This window comes from Dermacentor silvarum, chromosome 11 (assembly GCF_013339745.2).
Source record: "Dermacentor silvarum isolate Dsil-2018 chromosome 11, BIME_Dsil_1.4, whole genome shotgun sequence".
NCBI lineage: Eukaryota > Metazoa > Arthropoda > Arachnida > Ixodida > Ixodidae > Dermacentor > Dermacentor silvarum.
The window spans coordinates 105,498,983-105,520,863 of NC_051164.1; the positions used below are offsets into that span (position 1 = coordinate 105,498,983).

Genomic DNA, 21,881 nt, shown 5'->3' on the forward strand with positions numbered 1-21,881 from the left:
CAGCGAGAATAACACAGTTTACGAGTTAACCTTGCAACTTCACTTTGCTTTAATTTGTGCGATACGTTTGTATAGAGGGCCTAACATGTACTGTTTCGATACATATTGTCGGTCTCGTTTCATTACAAGATTATCAAGACAATGCCAAAAGCCAGGACGAGTCGGTATAAGCGATCTTCCCGTGATTCTCATGCTCGTTCAAGTATAACTGCGAAAACCCGCACACACGCTAGTGCCATGCTTTCCGCTAGGTGAACTATGATTTAAACTTAGAATTCACAGACAATCCATTCTAAGGGTTTCGCTAAAAGCTTTTAGGCAAGGCGATTCCTCGTTCTTTAGGGATTACTGTCCCACGACACGCACGCATGCTTCACTGAAAGAGATTGTGCAGAGAAAAGAAGACATTAAACAGATCACGTGCCTGTCACGGTTGGTCACCTCGCTATGGTGGGAAGGCTTCACAGGCGGAGAGCTCCCGCAGTAGCTCTGCACCAGAGAGGAAAGAAATTAAATCGTTTAATTAGACAGGAAACTAATGTATGCGCCACATAGCGGCAAATTCGAATCCATTTAAGCAAACTTGTGTTGCCACGGACACCAGCATCTATTCCTGTTTTGTTCACTGACTGTCTCGCTTTTCCGTGATGCAGACATCAATAAATTGAGTTGAGATGAGAAGTTGAGATGAGAAGTTGAGATTGATACTTCTCATGAATTACAGGTGGCATCGACGTTAAATATGTATAAAATTTATGATACTAAACCGCAATGTTGTACGGGGCGATCATTTGAAAGTGTTACGGGATTTTTAAAAATCGCTTGGTGCAGGTAACAATTCTAGTCCTCCAGTTGGATTAATTAACAAATATTCACTAATTAACTTCTCAATTAGTTACTTTACTGCACATATTGTAATTTACGATTTGTAGCCGGTGAGGTTTGTCAAACTCGCTATAATATGCACTGTTGTTCCACCTACTTATTTAACAAATGCCCTTTTATGCATTGAAGCACAAAAGTAACTTGGAACGCCCATGTGTTCCGTGCCACACTTTGGGGAACATCTCAAAACTGGTGTCATCCAGGAGATTCAATTTAAGTGGATACGTCTTGCAAAGTAACCGGTAACAATTTTTGTTAATTCGTAGAATATGTGTTTCGATTTCTCGTGCTGGTAATGTCCACCCCTTCGAGTAATCCAGCTCAAGGACAAGAAATATGCTATCTGCCACAGGAGATTTTTTTTTTAATTACGTAAGAAAACTTTACAATTACCACCCCGTAGATTTCGTGAACACTACGCATCTGCAATATGCTGCTGATACTGGCATGTCATGGCACAAGAAACCGTAGATTTCTTTCACTCCAATTATTCCATTAACGGCACGTCACAATGTCGTCATGCTATTGGGTGAACAATAACTTTATATTTCTCCATTCATTCGTTCCTTCAAACAACTAATGTGGTTATTTATTGCGCAATGTAACTGCATGTGTACGACTTATCTCGTTCTTTAGAATTAGCTTAGAAATAGTCAATCTCTCACTGGAGACGAAGTCTCGTCAATTTATTTTTGAGCGCCCCCACACATTAACAGTTTTTTTCTGCCCGACACAAAATATGTGTTCGCGCCAAAAAGTCAAGTAATATGAGCGAAAGACGTGCTGATCTGTCAACATCGTTCTCCTAAAGGGGTGCGGTGGTGAGGGCAGGCGATATGGCTCAGGGGGAGGCGCTGCAGGTTTTACATTGCCTCCGAGATCATCGCGCCTTGTCATTGTGATCTCTGAGGCCACAGTTTCCTTCAGCTCATTCCACCCGTCTCTCCCGCACCTCTGATCGCAACTGCATCCCAGAAGCGCACCCAACGCAACTCCGGCGCCACTCACCGATGCGTAGGAAACGAAGAAGAACTGGTCGACATTCATGTTGAAGGCCTTCTCGAAGCTCTTGCCGTCGATGTTCTTCTGGTTGACAAAGTGCTTGTAGATCTGTCGCAAGAGAACAGTGGGGCGTTATGAAACGTACTCCAAACCGCAACTGTTTTCGGAGCATGGAAACGGCAAAGAAAACTTTTTCTATCGTGTTGGTTGCCCAATTAAGCCTTAAAAGCCTGGAATTCTGGGGTCGAATTCTCAAAGATTTACGTTCTAGAAATAGTGCGCTTTGCCACTGGTCGGTTAATGTCAGGCATCGGGATTGGCTGAAATTTTATCTTACGAACGATTCTAATGTAGGATCCTTTTACGAATATGGACATCCGGCCCGCTGTGTCATAGCCGCACGGCTAAGTGCGCATTGGACCAAAAATTTCTAGGCACAACGTGTTAGCGCTCAGACAAAATTTCGCAAATCTTTCCAGTGGATACAGTCAACGCCTCCTAGATACCACAGGGCCTGTGCACTTCGATCCATGACGTCATGTTTCCTTGCCCGACTGCCATATAATCTAATAGGGACGCTCCCGAGTAAGCGGTGGTGATTTTGACGTCACCGCTTTCGTCACGCCGAGCTCTGAGTGCACAGGTCTGCTGTCTAGGAGGCGTTGGTATAGTTCGCCCAGGAACCCCCCTCCCCCTCCCCCCCGGCAGTGCTCGGACTGAAATACCTTGAAGCTTGGGCTGATTGCAGCGGCGTCTGCTACCACTGAAAGGAGCTCCTGCGTGTTGCAAAAAAGACAAAGACGTCAAATTCAAGCGCCTATCACTCTGATCACTCACGCTGCCCGTCATGCGCGACGCACTAACCCTTTAGACATTGTACTGTTTATATCCCGCCTGCATCCCCCCCCCCCCTCAGAGCAACAACACTGTGCAACCTGCTAAATGAAGCGTTATGATACCTAGCCATATTTATGTGCGAGTATTGCTGTGTTGCTGTTTTGTCGCGTTATTTTTTTTTTCTCTGTAACTTGAATTTTAGTAAACGGATACTTTGATAATAGCCATATGTGCTACGTTCTGCGTAAGTGTTGCTCTTGTTGCTATTTCGTTGTACTTATTTCAGTTATTTAACCTTGTACATGATATTTCATTATGCACCTGCTCACGCCATGTCTTGGAAGAAAGATAAGATAAAGAAAGATAGTGTGTAAATAGATAAAAAGCCCTTGGGAGCACTTCAGAGATCACTACAAAACGACTGGTCGAAGGCGCCGCATTACTGCGAAACCAGTGAGCAATACGCGTCACAGACGATTACTATGATAATCGGATACGATACCGTCTTCGAAGCGTTCTGGCTGGCGGTCTCGGAGAGCTGCTTGGTGAAACACTGGCGCATGTTCCTGAAGTGCTTCTTGGTGGCGTCTGACCACGTGGGCTGCGAGTAAGGGCTCGCATGGTCGCCGGCCCCTGTCGCAGTGGGAGAACAGTGTAAAAGTAGTTAACGAACTTGAAGCGTATTGAATGCGCCTCTGCGTACAGCACAGGGAGGAGAAACGACAAGAGTGCACGCGCTCTACTTCGTTTATTTGCAGAGACTATCGTAACTCCCGTGCAAAAGATTCAAATGATTTTTTTTAAAGTCATCCGGCAATGGCTGTCTACGCCGCTCTTTTACATATTGGTAAATGGCTCCCTTCTGTTACATCTCTGCTATCCCCTCTCTCCGTCATTTTACTGTTCCTGTCCCGTTCTTTTTTTTTTTTTTTTTTACCAGAGCAATAACAACCCTGCAGTGCAGTGAATCTGCAGTAGCGCGCGATGATCGCAACAGGTCTTTCTCTCAGATATTGACAGCCTCCACTCGGTGCTAGCTTTACAATGAATGAATGAATGAATGAATGAATGAATGAATGAATGAATGAATGAATGAATGAATGAATGAATGAATGAATGAATGACGAAAAGCAACAACTCGACACAGCAACTTCTGTCGACGCCTTCTGCATAAAGAGCTGACCCAAGTGCTCAAAAATGCCATCAAATTCGTGGAGTCACACTGACGTCCCTGATAACTCTAAATAGGGCGCAAAATTCGAAGGTAAGTTTGGTTTTCCTTTCCTCCGCTTATAATCGATCACTTTTTTGCAACAGTGAAAGGAAAAAAGAAGTTTTTAACTATTGACATACCGATCTAATATGATTCAACGTTTGTCTTCGATGTTCCATTCAGGTAAAATTTCAGGTAAATTAAGGTAAACCCTTCAATCAAGTCAAGCCCATACCTTCTCGCAGAAGCTGAGCCACCAAGCAACGAGAGATCTTGGGCAGAGTGTCCGGCATGTGCATCATCCTACAACACGGAACGGAATTTAACACCTTAGTTACATTAAAGAAATACAGCAGGTAAATTAATTATCGTATAAACTATGTTGCACAACGCAAAGATACGCACAGGAAGTTGTCGTGAGACGGATACGAGACGTTCCAGAAGGATACCGGAGCATCTGCGAAAGCAAAACAATTGTCAACCATTAGCTCTAAAATTAAGGAGGTTTAAAAAAACTTCAGTGGTTCGGGAAGCTCCTGAGTGGAAGCTCCTGCAGCTTCTTATCAGAGTTCACGTGAAGCCAGCACTTTCTCCTGCTATACCTCTGAAATACAGCTTTGTCGGCTGGAGCATACTTACAGATAAAGTGACTTCGCTTTGTTAACTTAAGTTATAGGCTAATTAGAAAACAGCTGGTTGTTCACGGTGAAAGTATACCTTCGGCTGAGTATTGACGGGATCGCTAATAAAATACGCCCAGGCTCCATCCTAAAACCGTTAACACAAAGATACACATCGAGCAAGTATCGGTAGGGCAAAATTGGCTATTTTAAATAGTGGGGAATGAGAGTAAGGAGCTTCTTTTTCTTCACTATAAGCTAATGTGTAATCACGCCCCTCCTAAGATGGTGGCAGCCCGGCTTCACTTTCGGGACGTCATTAGCACTCCAAAAGTTTATAAGCTCCTTGGCTAAGAAAGAACGAAGAGTTTATACGTGAACTCACAGATGTTTGTTCCTTGGGCGTCAGAGGAACACTCCGGGTCAAGGATGGTGCCCAGCCACCTGGAAGTCAAGAAAGCTTTGTAGTCCATCAGCTCAGCAAAGTAAATGCTCTGTTACTCATTTGTCCTGAAGCTGCACAATCTTACTGAATCACCTATATTTTAGCTACCCAAACTTCTGCTAAGGGGTAAAACAGATATAAATTGAGCAAGATGTCGTTTTGTAACTCCAGGAATTGTGCGCCGCCAGTGGTAGTGCGAAGCAGTTCGCGCTGCCATTACTAAGGGTGAGGTTTCGCAAACGTGATTGGTTTTCACAGAACACAAATCCCAGCACTACTAGACGAGGTAAAAAAAAAGGTAACCGTAACAAAAGAACAGTTAGACAATGAAGATGGTGATGATGATTTTAGGATTGAATTGCTCCCGTTTTGCTTATAGACCAACTGCTGAACAACATACTCTTATTTGTTTTGGAGTAAATATGCAAGTACAAATATTCTAGTTGAAACATCTTTATTATATTATTACATTTTATTATCACAATGGCAGCCCAGCCTTACCTTTCGTCGATGTGGGCTGCTTCTGTTTTCAACGTGTTCTCGAAGAGCGCCTTCCGAATGGTCGCGTACGAACGGAGACCCTCGTTTTCAGTCACCATCGGCACCTGATCAAAGAAAAACAGACGCCATTCTTTAAACTCCGAAATCCTCCAATTTTTAAGGTTCCGCAAAACGCAATGTCATGTGGGTCCAAAAAGCTGACTTTAGTGCACTCAGTGAGTCAATCACCACTACAACCGTGCCTTAACGTCGGTGATTCTCTATCTGGAGGCATGGCCACATTTGCCGTGTCTACAAATTGAAAATCATCAGCGTGATAAGGGCGTTTACTGTAAACGTGGCCTATGGAACCAATCGGCCCAAGAATCCATGAAACACTAATAAATTTAGAAAGAAATATCTTCAAACAATGCCAAGGTGATAAATGCCACTAACAAAACGCGACTGAATGAGCATACTTAAGTTTCACGCTGTTTAAAAGACGCTTATACCTTTGCGTCTATGGCCATTTGGCCAACTTCTATGGGTACGTGTCACCTATAGCAGCGCCTATCTCATATTCATCCTAACACGACATGGTCTTTATTAGCACATCGCAATCTAGTGCATGTGTTCTCTCTGGTATACAACGCAATGAATTGAAAGGTCACGCACTGTCAAAACAACATTCTTGGACATTATTTCTCATGGCGTCGCTTAATGCGCAAATTTAGTGGCCAACATAAAGGACAAATTTTTACACAGCTATAGCGTAATTTCCAAACATTGCACGCAGCGCCATAAAGGCGACACTCTACGAGTTCACCCGTTTGTGACATTAGGAACAGCTTTGAAAAAAAAAAAACGGAACATTATGAACTGTGCTATACCGTCTTCGGGGACAAACAGCGCATTGGGACAACAATTTGAGTCAAACAATTCCAAAGTAAGGCTCAAAATGAATCAAAACAGTCGTATTATAGAACGTGGTTTAACTGTGCAAATCTAGACGGAACACAGCGAGATACACATGACAAACGCCGAACCTCAACCGATCTTGACTTGCACAACGATACAGAAGCAGCAGTTGCTGCGCGGTGGCGAGAGAAAAACAATGCCGCTGCGCACATTATTTAGGACATTCACAAACTTCGCGCATGCAAACTAGGCATTACTTTCTACGGATAAACTTTTTTTTAATCTTTCACAGGGTGATGGATACAAAATTTAATCGTTAAAGGGAGAACAGATTGACACTATATACGTTAGGAGCCAAACGTCCATCCACATATTTCGACAAGTAGTCAAAAGAACTCTGACACAAACAATGACCGCGTTGGAGCGTCGTCACAGGACGTCTTAGTTCCTATAAAGATCTCAACCCCGCCGCATTTGCTCTTGAAATGTTCGAATGGTGAAATTTGCGAATCGAATAGAATACGAAATGAATTCGATAGGAACGAACGCCAGATATCAAATCCAATATCAAATTCTCATTTCCAAACAAAATGAAATGTAAAGTGCGCGCGGAGTCCGTTTGGTTAAGATAAAAGAAGGCTTAATCTAAATGATTAGATGAATCCATGTAATGTCATTCGCAACTGGGCGTCCGGTCAACCGAGAAGCTTGCAAGAGTAACGACTGCATTCAATTATCTGGTGCTTCTTCTTTCATGAGTTTTACGTGCCAAAACCAGTTCTGATTATGAGGCACGCCGTAGTGGAGGGGTGCGGATTGGACTTGACCAATTTTGACCGCCTGGGGTTCTTTAACATGCACTACAAGGCAAGTACACGGGCGGTCTTGCATTTCGCCTCCGTCGAAATGCGGCCGCCGGGTGCACCGGGAAAAATTACAGTAGTGAGACAAACGAACAGCACGCCATCAGATCCACGTGTTCGTTGAAAGAAATAAGTGTGATTACTACAGCTACGCACACTTTAAAGGGGAGTATGAATGCTGACACTGGCCTAAAAATATACATTGCTGCCTAAAAGCGAGGCATCCTTATTGAATTACGAAATTATCAATTACTAAATTACTGAGTAGAAGTGATTAGCCCAATGTGTTCGCTCAGGAACCTGCGGAATAACAGCGGCTTTTCTACACCAGAATCATTCGAAGTAGTCCTGTTGTTGTTCGAACAGAAACAAATATGAAGACAGAAACAAAAGCGAATCCTCGAAAAAAGTGCGAATCGAACAGAAAAGTTTATTCGATTCGTATTCAAATTTTCTAATACTCGCCGCCACACCCCTACCTTTACGACGCAGCACGAACTAACAACGACAATTTTATGTAAAGGGCCGGAATAGCTTACGTCAACTTCAGTGTTTCATTTGAAATTAAAATCTTCGCAAATTATAAGGCTCCCTATGAATTTACCTAAATTCAAAGGACTACAGAAACTAGCCATTCGCTCATCTACAAGTTCATTTGGGTAATAGTAAACGCTCATTACTGTCGCGAGGACAGTTCTAATTGCGAATAACGGCGCCCGAACTTATGATTAACCAACGCACTTACGTTTTCGTGTTGGGCGAAAACCTTGAACTTGTCCGTTATCCAGCCAGGATGGAAGGTTCTTACATGGCTACTCAGCATCTGGAATGCAAAACAGCGGTACGTTAAAGCCTCACGTAGTTGCAGCCCTGTCCAAATTTACTTAAGTCGAAAATTTTGTTCCTTACCTTCTTTGAGACCTTGGCCTTCGTCGCGTCATCCATCCAGCTTATTTTCTTCACGAAGGACGACACAGTGTCTTTTGTGGCTCCAGTGACGTTTGCAGCCTGATCAAAGAAGCGATAAACAACCGTCTAAATCATACTCGCCGCGTATAACCAGCCAATCTGTATTCTGACGTCAACCGTAATTGGAACTCGATCAGGAAGGAAAATAAGAAAGAAAGGTCAATAATGAACAAAAAAGTACTATCCTAGGCCAAATTGAGACGTTATTCTATATAACCACGACCTAGGCTGGCTTTCGACCTAGGATATAGCCCACAATCACGCCTAAAACAAGGACACGTTTACACACTTCGGTCCAGCACGTACAGTATTGAGCAGCAGTACAGCAAATCAGGTGATCAGTAGAAGCTACATGTCTCCTCAATGAAAGTTCCGTTTCCTTCTATCGCTCAAATGTCAACCTTTAATGCCAAGTTGTCAGAATGCTGTAATACCAGAATCTAACACATTATAATATGCAATACCAGATTTTTTATGACACTGCCGTGACGACGTCGTCATTTTCGGCGACGCATTGCTAGTGACGGGCGCATGACAAGATGTGAAATAATCACGTATTAGTTAATCTATTCACTAATACTCAATAGGTAGCTAACATTGAATAATTTACATTTAGGTCACGTTCTGTGACTGCGGACCCACCATCTCGCAATTACCATCGCAGTTGAAACGAGCTTCTCCGCTTCTGGAGCTTCAGCCAATATGACTGAGCAGTGCAGGGGCAGGAATTCCAGCATACGATTCCAGGTAGTTTAACTCAAAATTGATAAAGTCAGTAAAAGCAGTTATTGGAAAACAGCGCTGCGAAGGTTTACGAAACATACAATATGATCACGAACATGAACGAGAAAGCGGTCCTGATAACTAGTTTATTTTGCGATTTCATAAAATAAACCACATTGTAGAAGCGCTTTCTCGTCCATGTTCCTAATATGTGCACCGTAAGCCTTTTCAGCGCTACCTCCCCAACAATGCTATTCCAACCAGCCCCGACGCAATCCCAAGTAACAAGGAGCGCGTGGCACGGACCTTGAAGTCGTGCAGTCCCTGCCTGAAGGCGTTGAATCCGGCGTAGAGGGTCATGACCGGGAGCGACTCTGCGATCGCGCTCAGGCAGATCTCCTTGCGCAGGGCCGGTGACCTGCCCAGCGCGCTCAGGGCCTGCAGCTTGGAAGGCAGGAAAGGCGACGCCACCACCACTTCCCGGAAGCCCAAGTAGTTGAGCACGATGTGCCTGCGAGCCCCCGGTCACGTGACGCCGGGTAGTGCATACGTGAATGCGAGATTCTTTGTACCCTCCGTAATTAAACAGTCTAGTCGTTTAAGAGTATAGTTTGTCGTGCTATACTGTGATAGCGAGATATATATAGCTGCAATCGTCCCATGTGCGTGTCTGTACCTGTAGTGTTAAATTGCGAAGCGAGTGTCTTAACGAAAGATTCACCAACTGTAGCCCAGCCAGATGTAATCTGTTATCGTCAGGTAGAGGGAGGTAGCCACGCTGATAGCAACGCCTAGATTTATTCAACTATTATAGATAAGTTGAGGAGAACGTGAGAAAAAGCAGATCTATGAAGGTTACATCAAGGATAGCTCATTACACAAGCAAAATACATTGCAATAAAAACCTCATACGTATAAACAAAAACAAATGAAGAATCAACGCAGTTTTTTATCCAAGAATGCCTTTAGTAAGCTTTGGAAGGTGGTTATTTGTGGTACTATGTCGGCACTAAGTGTTATGGGTGGCGCTCTCCTTACCACCGTGCCTTATCCGTACGCGGGAGCCAACCGGTTGCTTCCAGCGCCATTTCACCAAGGACTAGTTCGGAACGCCGCGCAACGTTTGCGACCGCCTTTCAAAACATTTCGAAACAGTAGCTGTGACGAAGGAAGAATGCAAGAACGCTCCCATCGGTACCGCTGGAAGCGGTGCTGGTATACAGCTGGTACCACCACACGGCGATTCCTTAGCGCCGTGCGGTTTTTACCGCTGTGTTAGACATCCCTATCTCCGAGATCAGCCCACGAAAACGGTTAGACACTAACAAAAAATCGCGGTTATTTTCTAAAGAAAGCAAGACGCTTCAAAAGCACTTTCTCCAGGTGTCGCTAGCTTCTCGGCTCTCCGCGTGTGTGTCCTTATCCCGGCAAAGCGACAAACACGTTTAATGCGTGTACATAGGCTGGAACTTTCCACACTGCGTTCGCAGTCAGCGGGGGCTTAGTTCATGGCGCGCTAGAGTGCCAGCACAGGGCGAATGTGGCTATTCACGAACGCGGAGCTATGCTCTGTCACCATGACACAGCAGTTTCGCAATCTGCAGACCAGGGGAAGGGCTCGCAGACACGTGGTCGCTTGGCCAGATACCTGCAACGACTGATCACCTGCAGTACTGGAGTTACGAGTCATAACGCCATTGATGCCGCTACTATGCCACCAGGAGGGGTTGCTTCTGGGGCTGACTCTCCGGCACAATTACCGTATAACAGTCGGTAACGTTGCTAGCTGGGACAGCTCTCGCCTAGGCATGAGCCACAGAACCAGCACAGTGCAACGATTCCTTCGCCACCATTCCATTCTTACCGACTGCTCCGAAGAGGCCGATTGTGGTAATAACACAGGCAAGATACTCGCGCTTAGCGCGCAAAAAAAAAATTTGTTTAAATGACTGCATTCGGAAATCGTTAAATTATTCCGGCCGAGTGGTGGCGTATGATCGGCGTGACTCACGGGGCAGTCTCCTTGATGGCGGTGACGAGCTCGTTGACAAACTCGACGTCCTTGACCAGGAACTCGGTGTACTTGGTCACGTGGGTGATGTTCTCGAGGGCCATGCTAAGAAACTGCAGGAAGAGAACGGTGGGCTTTAAAGGTGAACTGAATGCAAAAATGTATGTAGCACGTGCCTATCAGCCCTTGCCTTTAAGCGCCCTTTTGGAGCACTGTTGCTACTGCCACCTATTATGTTTTATTGCATAATCTATTCTTAATGAAATTCTATTTGTCACAGCGCACACTAATCATTGCCATTACTTTAATAGCTACATATTTTACGCCATTTACTGCGAGATATTTTAGGCGTTTTTACAGCCATGTAACACACTACATTTTCCACTTCATTCAAAATGCATTGACACATCACGTGTCACGGCACTCTCTGGTCATATCCTGGCCCTTGCGCCATTAAACACCACACATCAATGCTAGCATATATCAAGACAAGCTAAAGTGTCAGCTTAGTGCTCCTCAAGCTGTCCAAAGCGTCACATTTGTCGACAGAAGAGCTTCCGTAAGAAAAAGATAACTAGGGGTGTGCGAATATCAAAAAGTTCGAATATTACTTTTAATATCGCATTCGCCTTAATATAACACTCCAGCCCATACCCCTTGCTAGTGAGAGGCTGGCTTTCCTCGCAAAAGTTTAGACATTTAGTGGCTAAGTGTGCTTTACAGGCGAAATTTAGTTAGCAGCACGAAATCCCAAAATTCAGCACAGGGCCATCAAGGAGACGGCCCCGTGAGTCACGTCGATCATACGCCACCACTCGGCCGGAATAATTTAACGATTTCCGAATGCAGTCATATTTTTAATATCGTATTCGATTCGAAAAATAGATATTCGAAAATGTTCGATTATTCGGTTGGATACGAATATTCAAATTAAATCGAATATATTGCTGGCTGCACGGGAGCAAACACGGTTATAAGCATTTGTTTATATCTAATCTAAGAATATTGGGGAGATTTCGTGCTGAACTAAATTTCGCTTGTAAAGCACACTTAGCCACTCAACGTCGAAACTTTTGCGGGAAAGCCAGCCTCTCACTAGCAAGGGGCACGGGCTGGAGTGTTATATTATGGCGAAAGCCTTAGATATCTCATGGGTCGAAAATTTGACCGTCCGGAGAATTCAATGGCAGCAAAATTCAATGGCGGACAACAAGAGTGCCTTCCACCCCCTCCCCCAATTCCCAATTCTGAACTTATTGCTTGACAGCAAGTGCGATGAGTGACCACTGGCCCAGGGTCAAATTCCTCCGAGATTACGGCCATTTGATGCGATATAATAAAGCACAGGCTGGCGAAGACAGCTAGTTGGAATTAATACATTGTCCAAGTTAACATGAGCCAAATACATAAAGTTTTAGTAAAGCGGCTTACTAGTTTTTTAACATCGACAATGTAATTGCAGTGTCCCGATATAACATATTAACCCAACTTGTTAATAAACGCATGTGCATATCATTATTCGATATTCGATTCGATATTCGAAGCTAAGTATTCGCATTCGATTCGTATTCGAAAAATTTGATATTCGCACACCCCTAAAAGTAACGTAAACCCACGAAAATATAGGCAACGCCATTGCGAAAATGCATGCTGTACCTGCTCCTATGATGTGACATGACTCATTAATTGGTAGGTTTTAGACAATCATCAATAATGCAGGGGTTGCATTGCACATTGCATTTTATCATGAAATAAATGGTGCTTGGCCAGATTTATTTTATTATGCTTATAGAATCGTACTACAAAGCCGCATGGGTTTCCGCAGAACTGATTTGCCGAACTCATTCTTTGGCACAAAAAGAAACCTGCGAGGTTTCTCAAATGAAAAAAAAAAAGTTGACAGTAACTTTAGCATACGCCAAAGAGGATGAAGGCGAAAGCCTGCGCGTTCACGTGACATTAATTAAATTACGTGACATTCTCATTCCTTGTTACTTCCTATTACTTGTTTTCTCCCACCAAATGTCTTGGGTTCGAGTGCCCTAATTAACTCAACCTTAATTAACTGTGCCTTCATTAACTTCGCTGTAATCAGCACCGAAGGTTGTGAATTCGACTCTCACCAAAGGTGGTGGGCTTGAGTGTTTTAATTAACTCTATGTTCAGAACATAAACTTCGCCTTAATTAGCACCAAATGTCGTGGATTCGATTCTCACCAAAGGTCGATAGTTCGACTTCCACAAAAGGTCGTGGGTTCGAGTGCCTTAACTCTGTATTAATTACCCGTGTCTTAACTGTGCCGTAATTAGCACCAAAGGTCGTGGGCCCGACTCCCACCCGCGGGTACGAGCCCCAATTTTCGCGCCACTGAATTTTGGTGCCATTGAATTTTCCGGACGGTCAAATGTTCGACCCATGAGCCATGTAAGGCTGTCACCTTAATATTAACACTCTAGATCGATCCAACGCTTCCGTTAAGCGTCGTCGTGAGAACCAATCAGAGCCGACAGGCAGATGGCGAACTTCATAATGTCCACAATAGCACCACGTAACTCTGGCCGTCCATCCATGGGTCTGGGGAGAAAAAAAAATGGGAATGGAAATGGCACTCGCCTCGGTCAGTTCTGGGTGTTCGGCGAGCTTCTTGACGGCCATCCTGGGCTGGGGGCGCAGCATGTTGGCCAGGCGGCTCTCGAATGCGGACACTTCGACGGCGAGCACCGGGGTGACGAGGCGCTCGCGGAACGGAGACAGCGCGTGCATCACGGCGCCGTAGTACCACTTCACCGACCGGTTGCCCACCCGCGAAGGCAGCAGCAGTTCGGGATGGCCAATCTGCGACGGAGGTAACAATGTGGCGGGATCGGGTTGGAATGGGATGAAAAAAAAAAAAAAAAGACACGGGCCTTACGTTTTTCGAAAGGCACTGCTGCGCAAAGAAGATACCGAGGCTTGAAACAGCGCCAGAAACGCTGTCGGCCGCATACGCCGACGCGTCCGGTGCGGTTTCAGGCGACATCTCGCGAAAATGATTGTACATCCAAAAATGATTGCTCGAGGTTATCGCCCGTCTACTTTCTTCTTCTCTCTGGGGTTTTACGTGCCAAAACCAGTTCTGATTATGAGGCACGCCGTAGTAGAGGGGCTCCGGATTAATTTTGACCACGTGCACTACAACGCAAGCGCACGGGCGTTTTTGCATTTCGCCTCCATCGAAATTCGGCCGCCGCGGCCGGGATTCGATCCCGCGACCTCGTGCACAGCAGCGCAACGCCTTAGCTGACTGAGCCACCCCGGCGGGTTCCCGTCTTTTACAATGCCACCGATGTCGCGATAAAGTCAACGGTTGAATTAGACGGCGCCACCTTCCCAAATGTTGGTCACAGTTGATGGGACCACAACCAGTTATTAAAAACTCTCGTCGCCACTGCTCATCTACACAGGAAGGTAAATACGGAAGCGGAGAAGCAGGAGCAACACATGCCTATAGTTTCGAATTCTAGCAATAACTGTATACTTCAGGTGGCTTCTTCGTATTGGACTGTTCGCTGCCAAGCATTTGCACCCACTGCATAGCTTTGCCAGAAAAGGGTTGCTTTTTAGCAGAGAAAGAGTGAAAACTGGGCATTTTTTGATCGCGTCCTGACCACGCGACCAATGACATCATCTGACGTCACTGATGTCACGCTATACGCGTGCCTGGATTTCTCTTGCACAATGCAAGTCGGCAAACGATGCCCATGTTCAGCTTTCTTTTACTCTTCCGAGGGCTGCGAGGTTAACCAGCCTCGACCAGACGTTGTGGAAATCTGACGTCTGCAACGTCACGGAGTTCAAGTGCAAGAGCTTCAACCAGGCGTTGCCACGTGCGTAGTAATTTATTTCCGCGCTTTCGATATAGCGATTTAACAATGTATAGCTTATAAATTGGACAAGTTGGTGCCTCGCATCTTACCCTAACTCACTAACAAAAGAGCATAACTGTCTTGTTTACAGCACCCACTGAAACACACAAAGCGGACAAAATTTATGTATTACACACTACTCTGAAAAGTACTACTAATTTGTGAGCTGGAGTTTCAGAACCGTTGTACGCGGTAAAAAACTGTTGCACCCTTTCGGGCTCTTGTGCCCATACAATAATGGTCTTCTATCTCGAGTGGTCTTCCGTTCTTTCAAGGATGCTCGCTAGGTACTTCCAGGTCAGAAAGGGCATGCTCGTTATCAGGGTGACATACCTTTCTTTGACAGGGAAGTAGCAACAGCCGGGTTATCAAAAAAAGGGGGAAACGCAAGCAATACAGATGGCTATTGTTGTGGGACAAGCTGCGTTCCAAATGGTGTAAACTTTTTTTTAGTGTAAGCATTGTAACAATTCCATGTAGGCGAACATCAAGTTTGTTCGCTTGAGAAGCTCTAACTGGTGCAGTTTACAGAACTGTGATATCTGTTTCTGGTGAATAGTTTGAAAACGGTGTGCTTCATTTTTTAAACTGATTTCCAGCACTCGATCTAAAAACTATGAGGCCCTACATAAATATTATGCTTTCTATTGGTCGGCATAGAATTCAGCTTTCTTAAATGGAACTAATTTCATTCCAATCGGTCCAACGGTAGTCTGAAGAAATCATTTCAGCGTTTAGCGTGTATTATAATATCGGAAAATCGCAACTGGCCCCGAGTCAAAGCTTCCTTTTTTTAACAGCTGAACTGAAGACACGGCACGAAACGGGGACAGGATAATAAGGACATTTCTAGTTCAGCGACGTCCTTGTCTTGTCTTCCTTTTGTTCTGCGCGTCTTGAGTTCAACTCGCCTTAGCTTGAGCTGTGTCGCTTGCCTCAAGTCTTCTCCGTGCTGTTAGGCTTAACTAAGTTCATACGTATGTATGAACTTCCCTTCAGTGTCGCTTTAGGTACCTTTCGAAACCGTGCCGCCGTCGTTTGCGAATACACGCACTACGGCGAGTGCAATGTGCTACTGTAGATAGCTGCAGATAGTCTCACCGAGAGTATGTTGGCGCCGCGCTTGTGCGGGTGCTTCTCCACCCCGACGGAGAGCAGTGCGGGCAAGTTGAACCGGCGCAGCAGTCGGGCCGCGGCGCGCCAGATGAGCGGCTGCTGCACGGGGTCGGTGAAGGGCCAGCCAGACAGGTCGGTGGACTCCTGCAGCTCGGCCAGTGGGTCCCAGCCGCGCTCGCTGATTGCCTCTGCAAGAGCGAATTAACGAAAGGAATGGAATGTAATGGAATGAATGAACACAATCCGAGTACGACATCCGGGTCGTGTACTGCTCTGGACGCAAGCACACCGATCCCGACGCTCTCTCCCACTCGCGAATTTCGTATGACGTAGACAGTATTTGCCCAATCAACTTTGTGCTGTCAGCACTTTCCATCGATGGCATGCGCTCTGAGCAAAGCGAAGACCTATGGGTTTATTTTCTTCGCTTTCGAAGTTCCTCGCTGATCCTGCAACTGTTCCGGCATCTAGGACTCTACGGCGGCGGGCGCCTCACTTTGTCATTCAAGAGTGCAGTGGATGAGCGTTGGTGTCAAGCTCAATTCTGCACAAAGGTTCTGCTGATGCGAGCTTCTGTTAATGTCGCCGTGCAAACGTGCGCACTAAATTTGCACACTATGTAACACCGAGCTTACCTTTGTTCAAGCACTCCTTGTACAGGTGCCTGGCGGTCATCAGCTCCGGGTATTTCTCCTGGGCTTTGAGCGCAAGCAATACACACAGTTAGACTTGACACCACTGCCGCGACGAACGAAGCTCGCGTACTTTTTTAGATGCGAATCTCGCCACAATGACATTGGACGCGATCTCGCGATGACAAGATTTTGGGGTGCCCATTATTAGATACACATGGACCACGGTTAAAGGTCGGATGCCTTCTGCTGCATGCTCTCGTGCACGTTGCAACGCGACAGCGACCAAACGCACTTTGTTATTTGAACAAAAGGTCGTGCCTTAAGTATGTCCACTCGTTACAGCCACTGCCATGTAAACACCTTTACACATACAAACGTATGCGCAATTATAATTAGTGCGTACGTGCTTGCTCACTGGTGTTATCGCCGTTTAATACCGAGATACTAGAGCCCGCTAACTGCTGTTCGGGTGAGCACCTGCAGCCCATGGTAGTTATGCTCACAGGGAAAACCTATAGCAACGTTTATATAAGCAGTAAAAACACTTTGCAGAGTAGCTGCGATCAGGTTTTTCGATACATTCTATAAGCAAGGCTGCTGTTGGCCGTATTCGTGGCTAGCGCGTCCGTGTAGCTAGCTAAGGTTGAAAACTGGGCGTGTTAGTATAGCATACTAGAAATTGGATTGTACAACATTTTGACGGGACACAAAGAAGAGACATACACAACAGAGCGTTCTGCTGTGTGTGTTTCACTTCTGTGTGTCCCGTCAAAATGTTGCGCAATTCAACTTCTAGTAGACAGTGTAGCTAGGGTTCGGAAAAGCCCGTTTTCACGCCGACAAGAGTGGATTGCCGAGGGGAGAAATGCGTACACTTGATCACGTTGAGCACGCCGTCTTCGAGGGCACGGTGGGCAATGACGCGAGGCGACTCCGTCACGTCTCGGTGGGCGCACACGAACTGATAGAAATCCGTGCAAGCGGTCTTCAAGTAGTCCTTGGTAAGATGTTTGACAGCCGCTGATCCTAAATCCGGGTGAAAAAGAAGAAAAAAATGAAAAGGTGAAGCGGTGAAGCGGTCAAGCAAGTTGTTATAAGACAGTGTGTCGGTCCACAGCTCCTTTCATGAGTCAGTTTCTGCTTACACTCTAAAAAGTATTTACACCAATTGAGCTGTGTATCTTGTTTCCCAACAACGATCGCCACGAATCTTGATTACACATCCTTTTATTTAACGCTCCGCGACGACTACTTTCCTGCCAGGAACGCTCTGTAACGCTGATAAACGCATGCCGTTCGTGACCTGAAAGTATCGACAGCGCAGGGTGTTAAACAAAATATGCACGCAATAGATTATTATTGTTTGTGGACAAGTTAAGCTCCAAAGGAAGTAAACTTTTCTTTAAAATTATTGCGCATGTTTGATCAACTCCTATATTGACGCCTCTGACGGCAATTTAGTTGAATAGTTGAAATTGCACGCGTAGGACCTCTCGTCCTTGTCGGAAGAAATAAATGACGCGACTGTTAAACCATGCGTCGTTATCTGTCACTCATCAACCGCCCGTCGAGCACGGTTAAATGAAATATCGTACGGTAGCCTTCCAACCATAGTGGAACTCTCGAATAAAGCAGTCAATTAACATCAAGAATAAGGGAATAAAAGAAATATAGCCTAAATGTTGTTCTTTTACGGTCGCACCTGTGATACCCTACTGTTGCTATGTGCTGCTTAAACTGCTATAAGCCACTTAATTATAATAGTATACCGCTACGGCTTCGACAACACCTCTACCATCATTTCAATGGCTGCTAAAGCTTGCTGCTTTAGCACAACGACAAAAAGTTTTGCCATCGTTTAGCCGCTACATGTGCGCTATGTCCAAACTGCACCAAGAATTCTGAAGAATTAGCTTCTCTCTAGCATATTGCTCAAACCATAGAGTTTCCTACAAAAATTACTAGAGGGAACTCAGCCGCAGCAAATCATTGCGAATTGTTGGCTTTGTAACGCAGCATTTCTTCAAAAATAACCAATTTGCAGTCACAAAACCGTTCGAAGACAGAAGGACAAAGTTTAGGCAAATCCGTGTACAAACCATCATTCCCAAAATGGCTGAACAACCTTTGCTTGCAGGACCCGTACACACTAACATTTTGCACCTTTATGGGTGTAAAAAGAGTGTTAGGTGGTCGCACGGCCAACACCCTCACGTTTCCCTTAAGGGGAAAGATCAAATTGTTTGTGGGAACCAATGATGGCATCTTGTTTGCCGACTTCTTGCAAATTATGACAGTTGCGACAGGTGACACAAAAAGTGCATCAAATAAAGTTTCATATCTATCAATGTGAATTTCTCCGGTCGGATATTTATGTGCGCTCAAGGCTATCAGAATGATTACATAGTATTCAACTACGTATTTTGTCACCGCGCGTCTAGTTAGAACTTCGTTGTCGTCCTCTATACATTTTTGTAAGGCCCTAACAACGGTAGGGGTGTTACCCGTGTGACAAGCAAACACCCATAAGGGTGTAAACATTTTTAGAGTGTATAGGCACTATAGCGTTCGAGTTTTCTCTAGCAGTTTTTGTAGAAAACTCATGCCTGAGAGGGAACGTAGGCGTCGGCAACGCGTTTCCTACCTCTGGTCAAGCATCGAGCATCTCTGCATACTGGGGGCGCAGCATTCCAGAAGCCACCGTTGGCTGGAAAACAAAATTAAACGCAAAGCGAAAAGGTATAAGTCGACAAAACCAGCTTTTTTTTTCTTTTTCTTTTTCGCAACGCGAAGCCAGCAGTCTCAAGAGCCTTACCTGGGCCTGCCTGGACTCCCTTGAACTTGGAAGCATTCAGGACGAGGTGGCGATCGAGTCCAAAAGCTGAAACCCGAACGCGCGTCACAGTAAGATAGAAACCAAATCAAAAGCAAAAGAAAATAATCATAAACCCTACTACTTTTTTTCTTTTTTTTTCACTGAAGACTTTGAACGACGCGAAAGGCAACAGCAACCACAGATTCGTGCCTTATGAATCAAGCTGTGGCGAAGGAGCAGCTAGAAAAGCAAATTTGCGGGGGCTTCCCGCTTGCCGCAATGGACCGATTGAGCCGATTAAGAGCGTCCGGGAACTCAACGGCAGCGAAGAAAGAGTTACAGCGGCTCAAAAATTGGTACTAAACTTGGCAATTCGAACGCCTCTCCAACGAAAGGACCTGTATAATGAAGCATTGATTAGGTCCCGTCCAAATCCCTATCCTTCGTACGCAATGTGAACACCTCTACAATGAAATCCACAACAACGAATTTGCCTGTGCAACGAAGGAATCTCGGTGACCCCAACGGCTGATTTGTTGCTTTACAACGAACGCCGCGTAACGGTGGCGCCACTGCCCGCCGCAGGCGCCACTGAGCTGCGCTGTGTAAAGCTTTAGCGCTGTGCGCCAGCGCTAATTAGAGTTCTCTTATTGCAACTTATGCGACTTATTTCACCAAGTCCTCTCTTGAGTTCGTGCCAAATAAAGGCTCTAATTGCTGTACGTGCTAAACCTGCCCTATTGCGCGCAGTTCGGTGTGCGTTCTTTTAACGAAGTGACCTGTATAACGAAGAATTGGAGGTCCCAAGCACTTCGCTATAGACCTTTGACTGTATGCGTTCTCTACAAATATACTGAAGCGCAAGTGGTACACCTGGCTTCACGTCCTCCGTTGTGAGAGGGCTTCCTACCCGCTTCGGTAAACTATCGGCCCGCACCACAATGCTCCGCAGCACCAAATAACGTCTATGGCACTGCGTATCAGGATCACTCGTGCATGTTAATTTGTCGCACCATTTCAGAACCTTGCACCATTCAGAACCTCTCAATACCGTCTCCGATAATTGCGGCGCCGTCCGCGGTCGTCTATTACACCAAGCCAAGACAAATTGCCTACTCAGAGTTGATGCCAATCAGATCTCTAACACTCATTTGGGCTTTTTTTCTGCGGCGGCTATTACCACGATGTGGTTTCTAGAACATTGTTATTCCTAGAACATGGAACCTAGAATGGCTGAATGGTAATCGGTAGCTTGAACTTTAATTAAGCACCATAAATATCGGTTGGTGCCGAGGACGGCAGAAAACTAGGTGGGGTGATGAAGTAGGAAATTTTCAGGCGCAAGTTCGAATCAGCTAGCGCAAGACAGGGGTAATTGGAGATATGTCCTGCAGTGGACATAAATATAGGCCGATGATGATGATGAACATATTGGTCTTGCTGTGAGCCTTTCGCGACTTATCCTCTCGCATTTCAGAAATAAAATGTTGCACGGATGCTGCTCGACACCTACACTATCTGAAACTTAGTTTCGTTACACGACCTCAAATTTCGATGGCAAGTAGTCTTTAATCCGTCGCCTGATTCGCGGCATTCCTTTCCACACACTCGATTTTACTCACGCTGCCTCGACTGAGTCCTGTGGCCGCTCATGGTGATGAGCAGCGCAAGGCCTACGACGGCCACGACGACCACCATGGAGTACGCCATCAGCTCCTTGTTCGGCATGCCGCGCACCTTGCGGCCCCTGAGAGAAGCACAAGGTATACGACTAGGATAAGAGAAAGCACTGGCTCTCGGCGCAAACACCGATTTCCCAATTCACATATAGGAGCGACGCGGAGAGGCTTTCCCTGAAGCACTCTTAATGTCATTTGTTGCATTTCAGGGAGAAATTTATCTTCTGCTGATTGTTGGAAGTAGAGTTGGCACAGCTCGCAAGCTTTTATTTATTTATTCCTGAAATTTGGTTAGCTTCAAAGCCAAATTGAAGCGTAAGGCTGGTAAAATACGTATCGAGATCCTGCACGCCGTCATTGAGTGTGTCTAAAATGAACAAGAATAATGCATTTAATGGTTTAGGGCTTACGCGCAAGCAGTACATTGTTTTGCAAAAGTTCGATTAATAAATAATACATTACAGAGTTACGCTAGTAGATTCATTGTTACGCTTTGCATTAATTTATGCAATTCACAGCTCTGCGATATATGTTTTGAATGCGCAGTTATATAGAGCCTCTCTAATTTTTCAGTTTTGTCGACTTCCAAAAGTCGGCACATAATTTAGGTACCTCAAGTAAACTTAATCGAACTTGGTTTCGTAAGAAATGTCCTAAGAAATGGTAAGCCCGGTAAGGGCGTGCGAAGTACTTGAAAGTTACTACTGTCGAATCCGGATATATCGAATCTGAAGCGGATCACAAAAAAATTCGATATATAGGTA

The 21,881-nt window shown here is 45.3% G+C and overlaps 1 protein-coding gene across 1 annotated transcript in view; it reads right to left on the minus strand.

Annotated features, from left to right (window-relative positions):
* The window catches only part of LOC119433584 (uncharacterized), a 34,415-nt gene that overhangs the window by 600 nt on the left and 11,934 nt on the right, over window positions 1-21,881 (minus strand). The window contains exons 4-22 of the mRNA XM_049658576.1: window positions 21,061-21,185; window positions 19,439-19,504; window positions 19,268-19,330; window positions 17,497-17,649; window positions 16,624-16,686; window positions 15,974-16,176; window positions 13,581-13,802; window positions 10,967-11,079; window positions 9,262-9,466; window positions 8,173-8,271; window positions 8,009-8,086; window positions 5,504-5,607; window positions 4,943-5,001; window positions 4,343-4,394; window positions 4,173-4,240; window positions 3,227-3,357; window positions 2,613-2,663; window positions 1,894-1,995; window positions 425-489 (exon numbers count right to left, since the gene is read on the minus strand). Coding sequence (XP_049514533.1) covers window positions 425-489; window positions 1,894-1,995; window positions 2,613-2,663; window positions 3,227-3,357; window positions 4,173-4,240; window positions 4,343-4,394; window positions 4,943-5,001; window positions 5,504-5,607; window positions 8,009-8,086; window positions 8,173-8,271; window positions 9,262-9,466; window positions 10,967-11,079; window positions 13,581-13,802; window positions 15,974-16,176; window positions 16,624-16,686; window positions 17,497-17,649; window positions 19,268-19,330; window positions 19,439-19,504; window positions 21,061-21,185 — 2,022 coding nt within the window. The remainder of the gene's footprint in view (window positions 1-424; window positions 490-1,893; window positions 1,996-2,612; window positions 2,664-3,226; window positions 3,358-4,172; window positions 4,241-4,342; window positions 4,395-4,942; window positions 5,002-5,503; window positions 5,608-8,008; window positions 8,087-8,172; window positions 8,272-9,261; window positions 9,467-10,966; window positions 11,080-13,580; window positions 13,803-15,973; window positions 16,177-16,623; window positions 16,687-17,496; window positions 17,650-19,267; window positions 19,331-19,438; window positions 19,505-21,060; window positions 21,186-21,881) is intronic.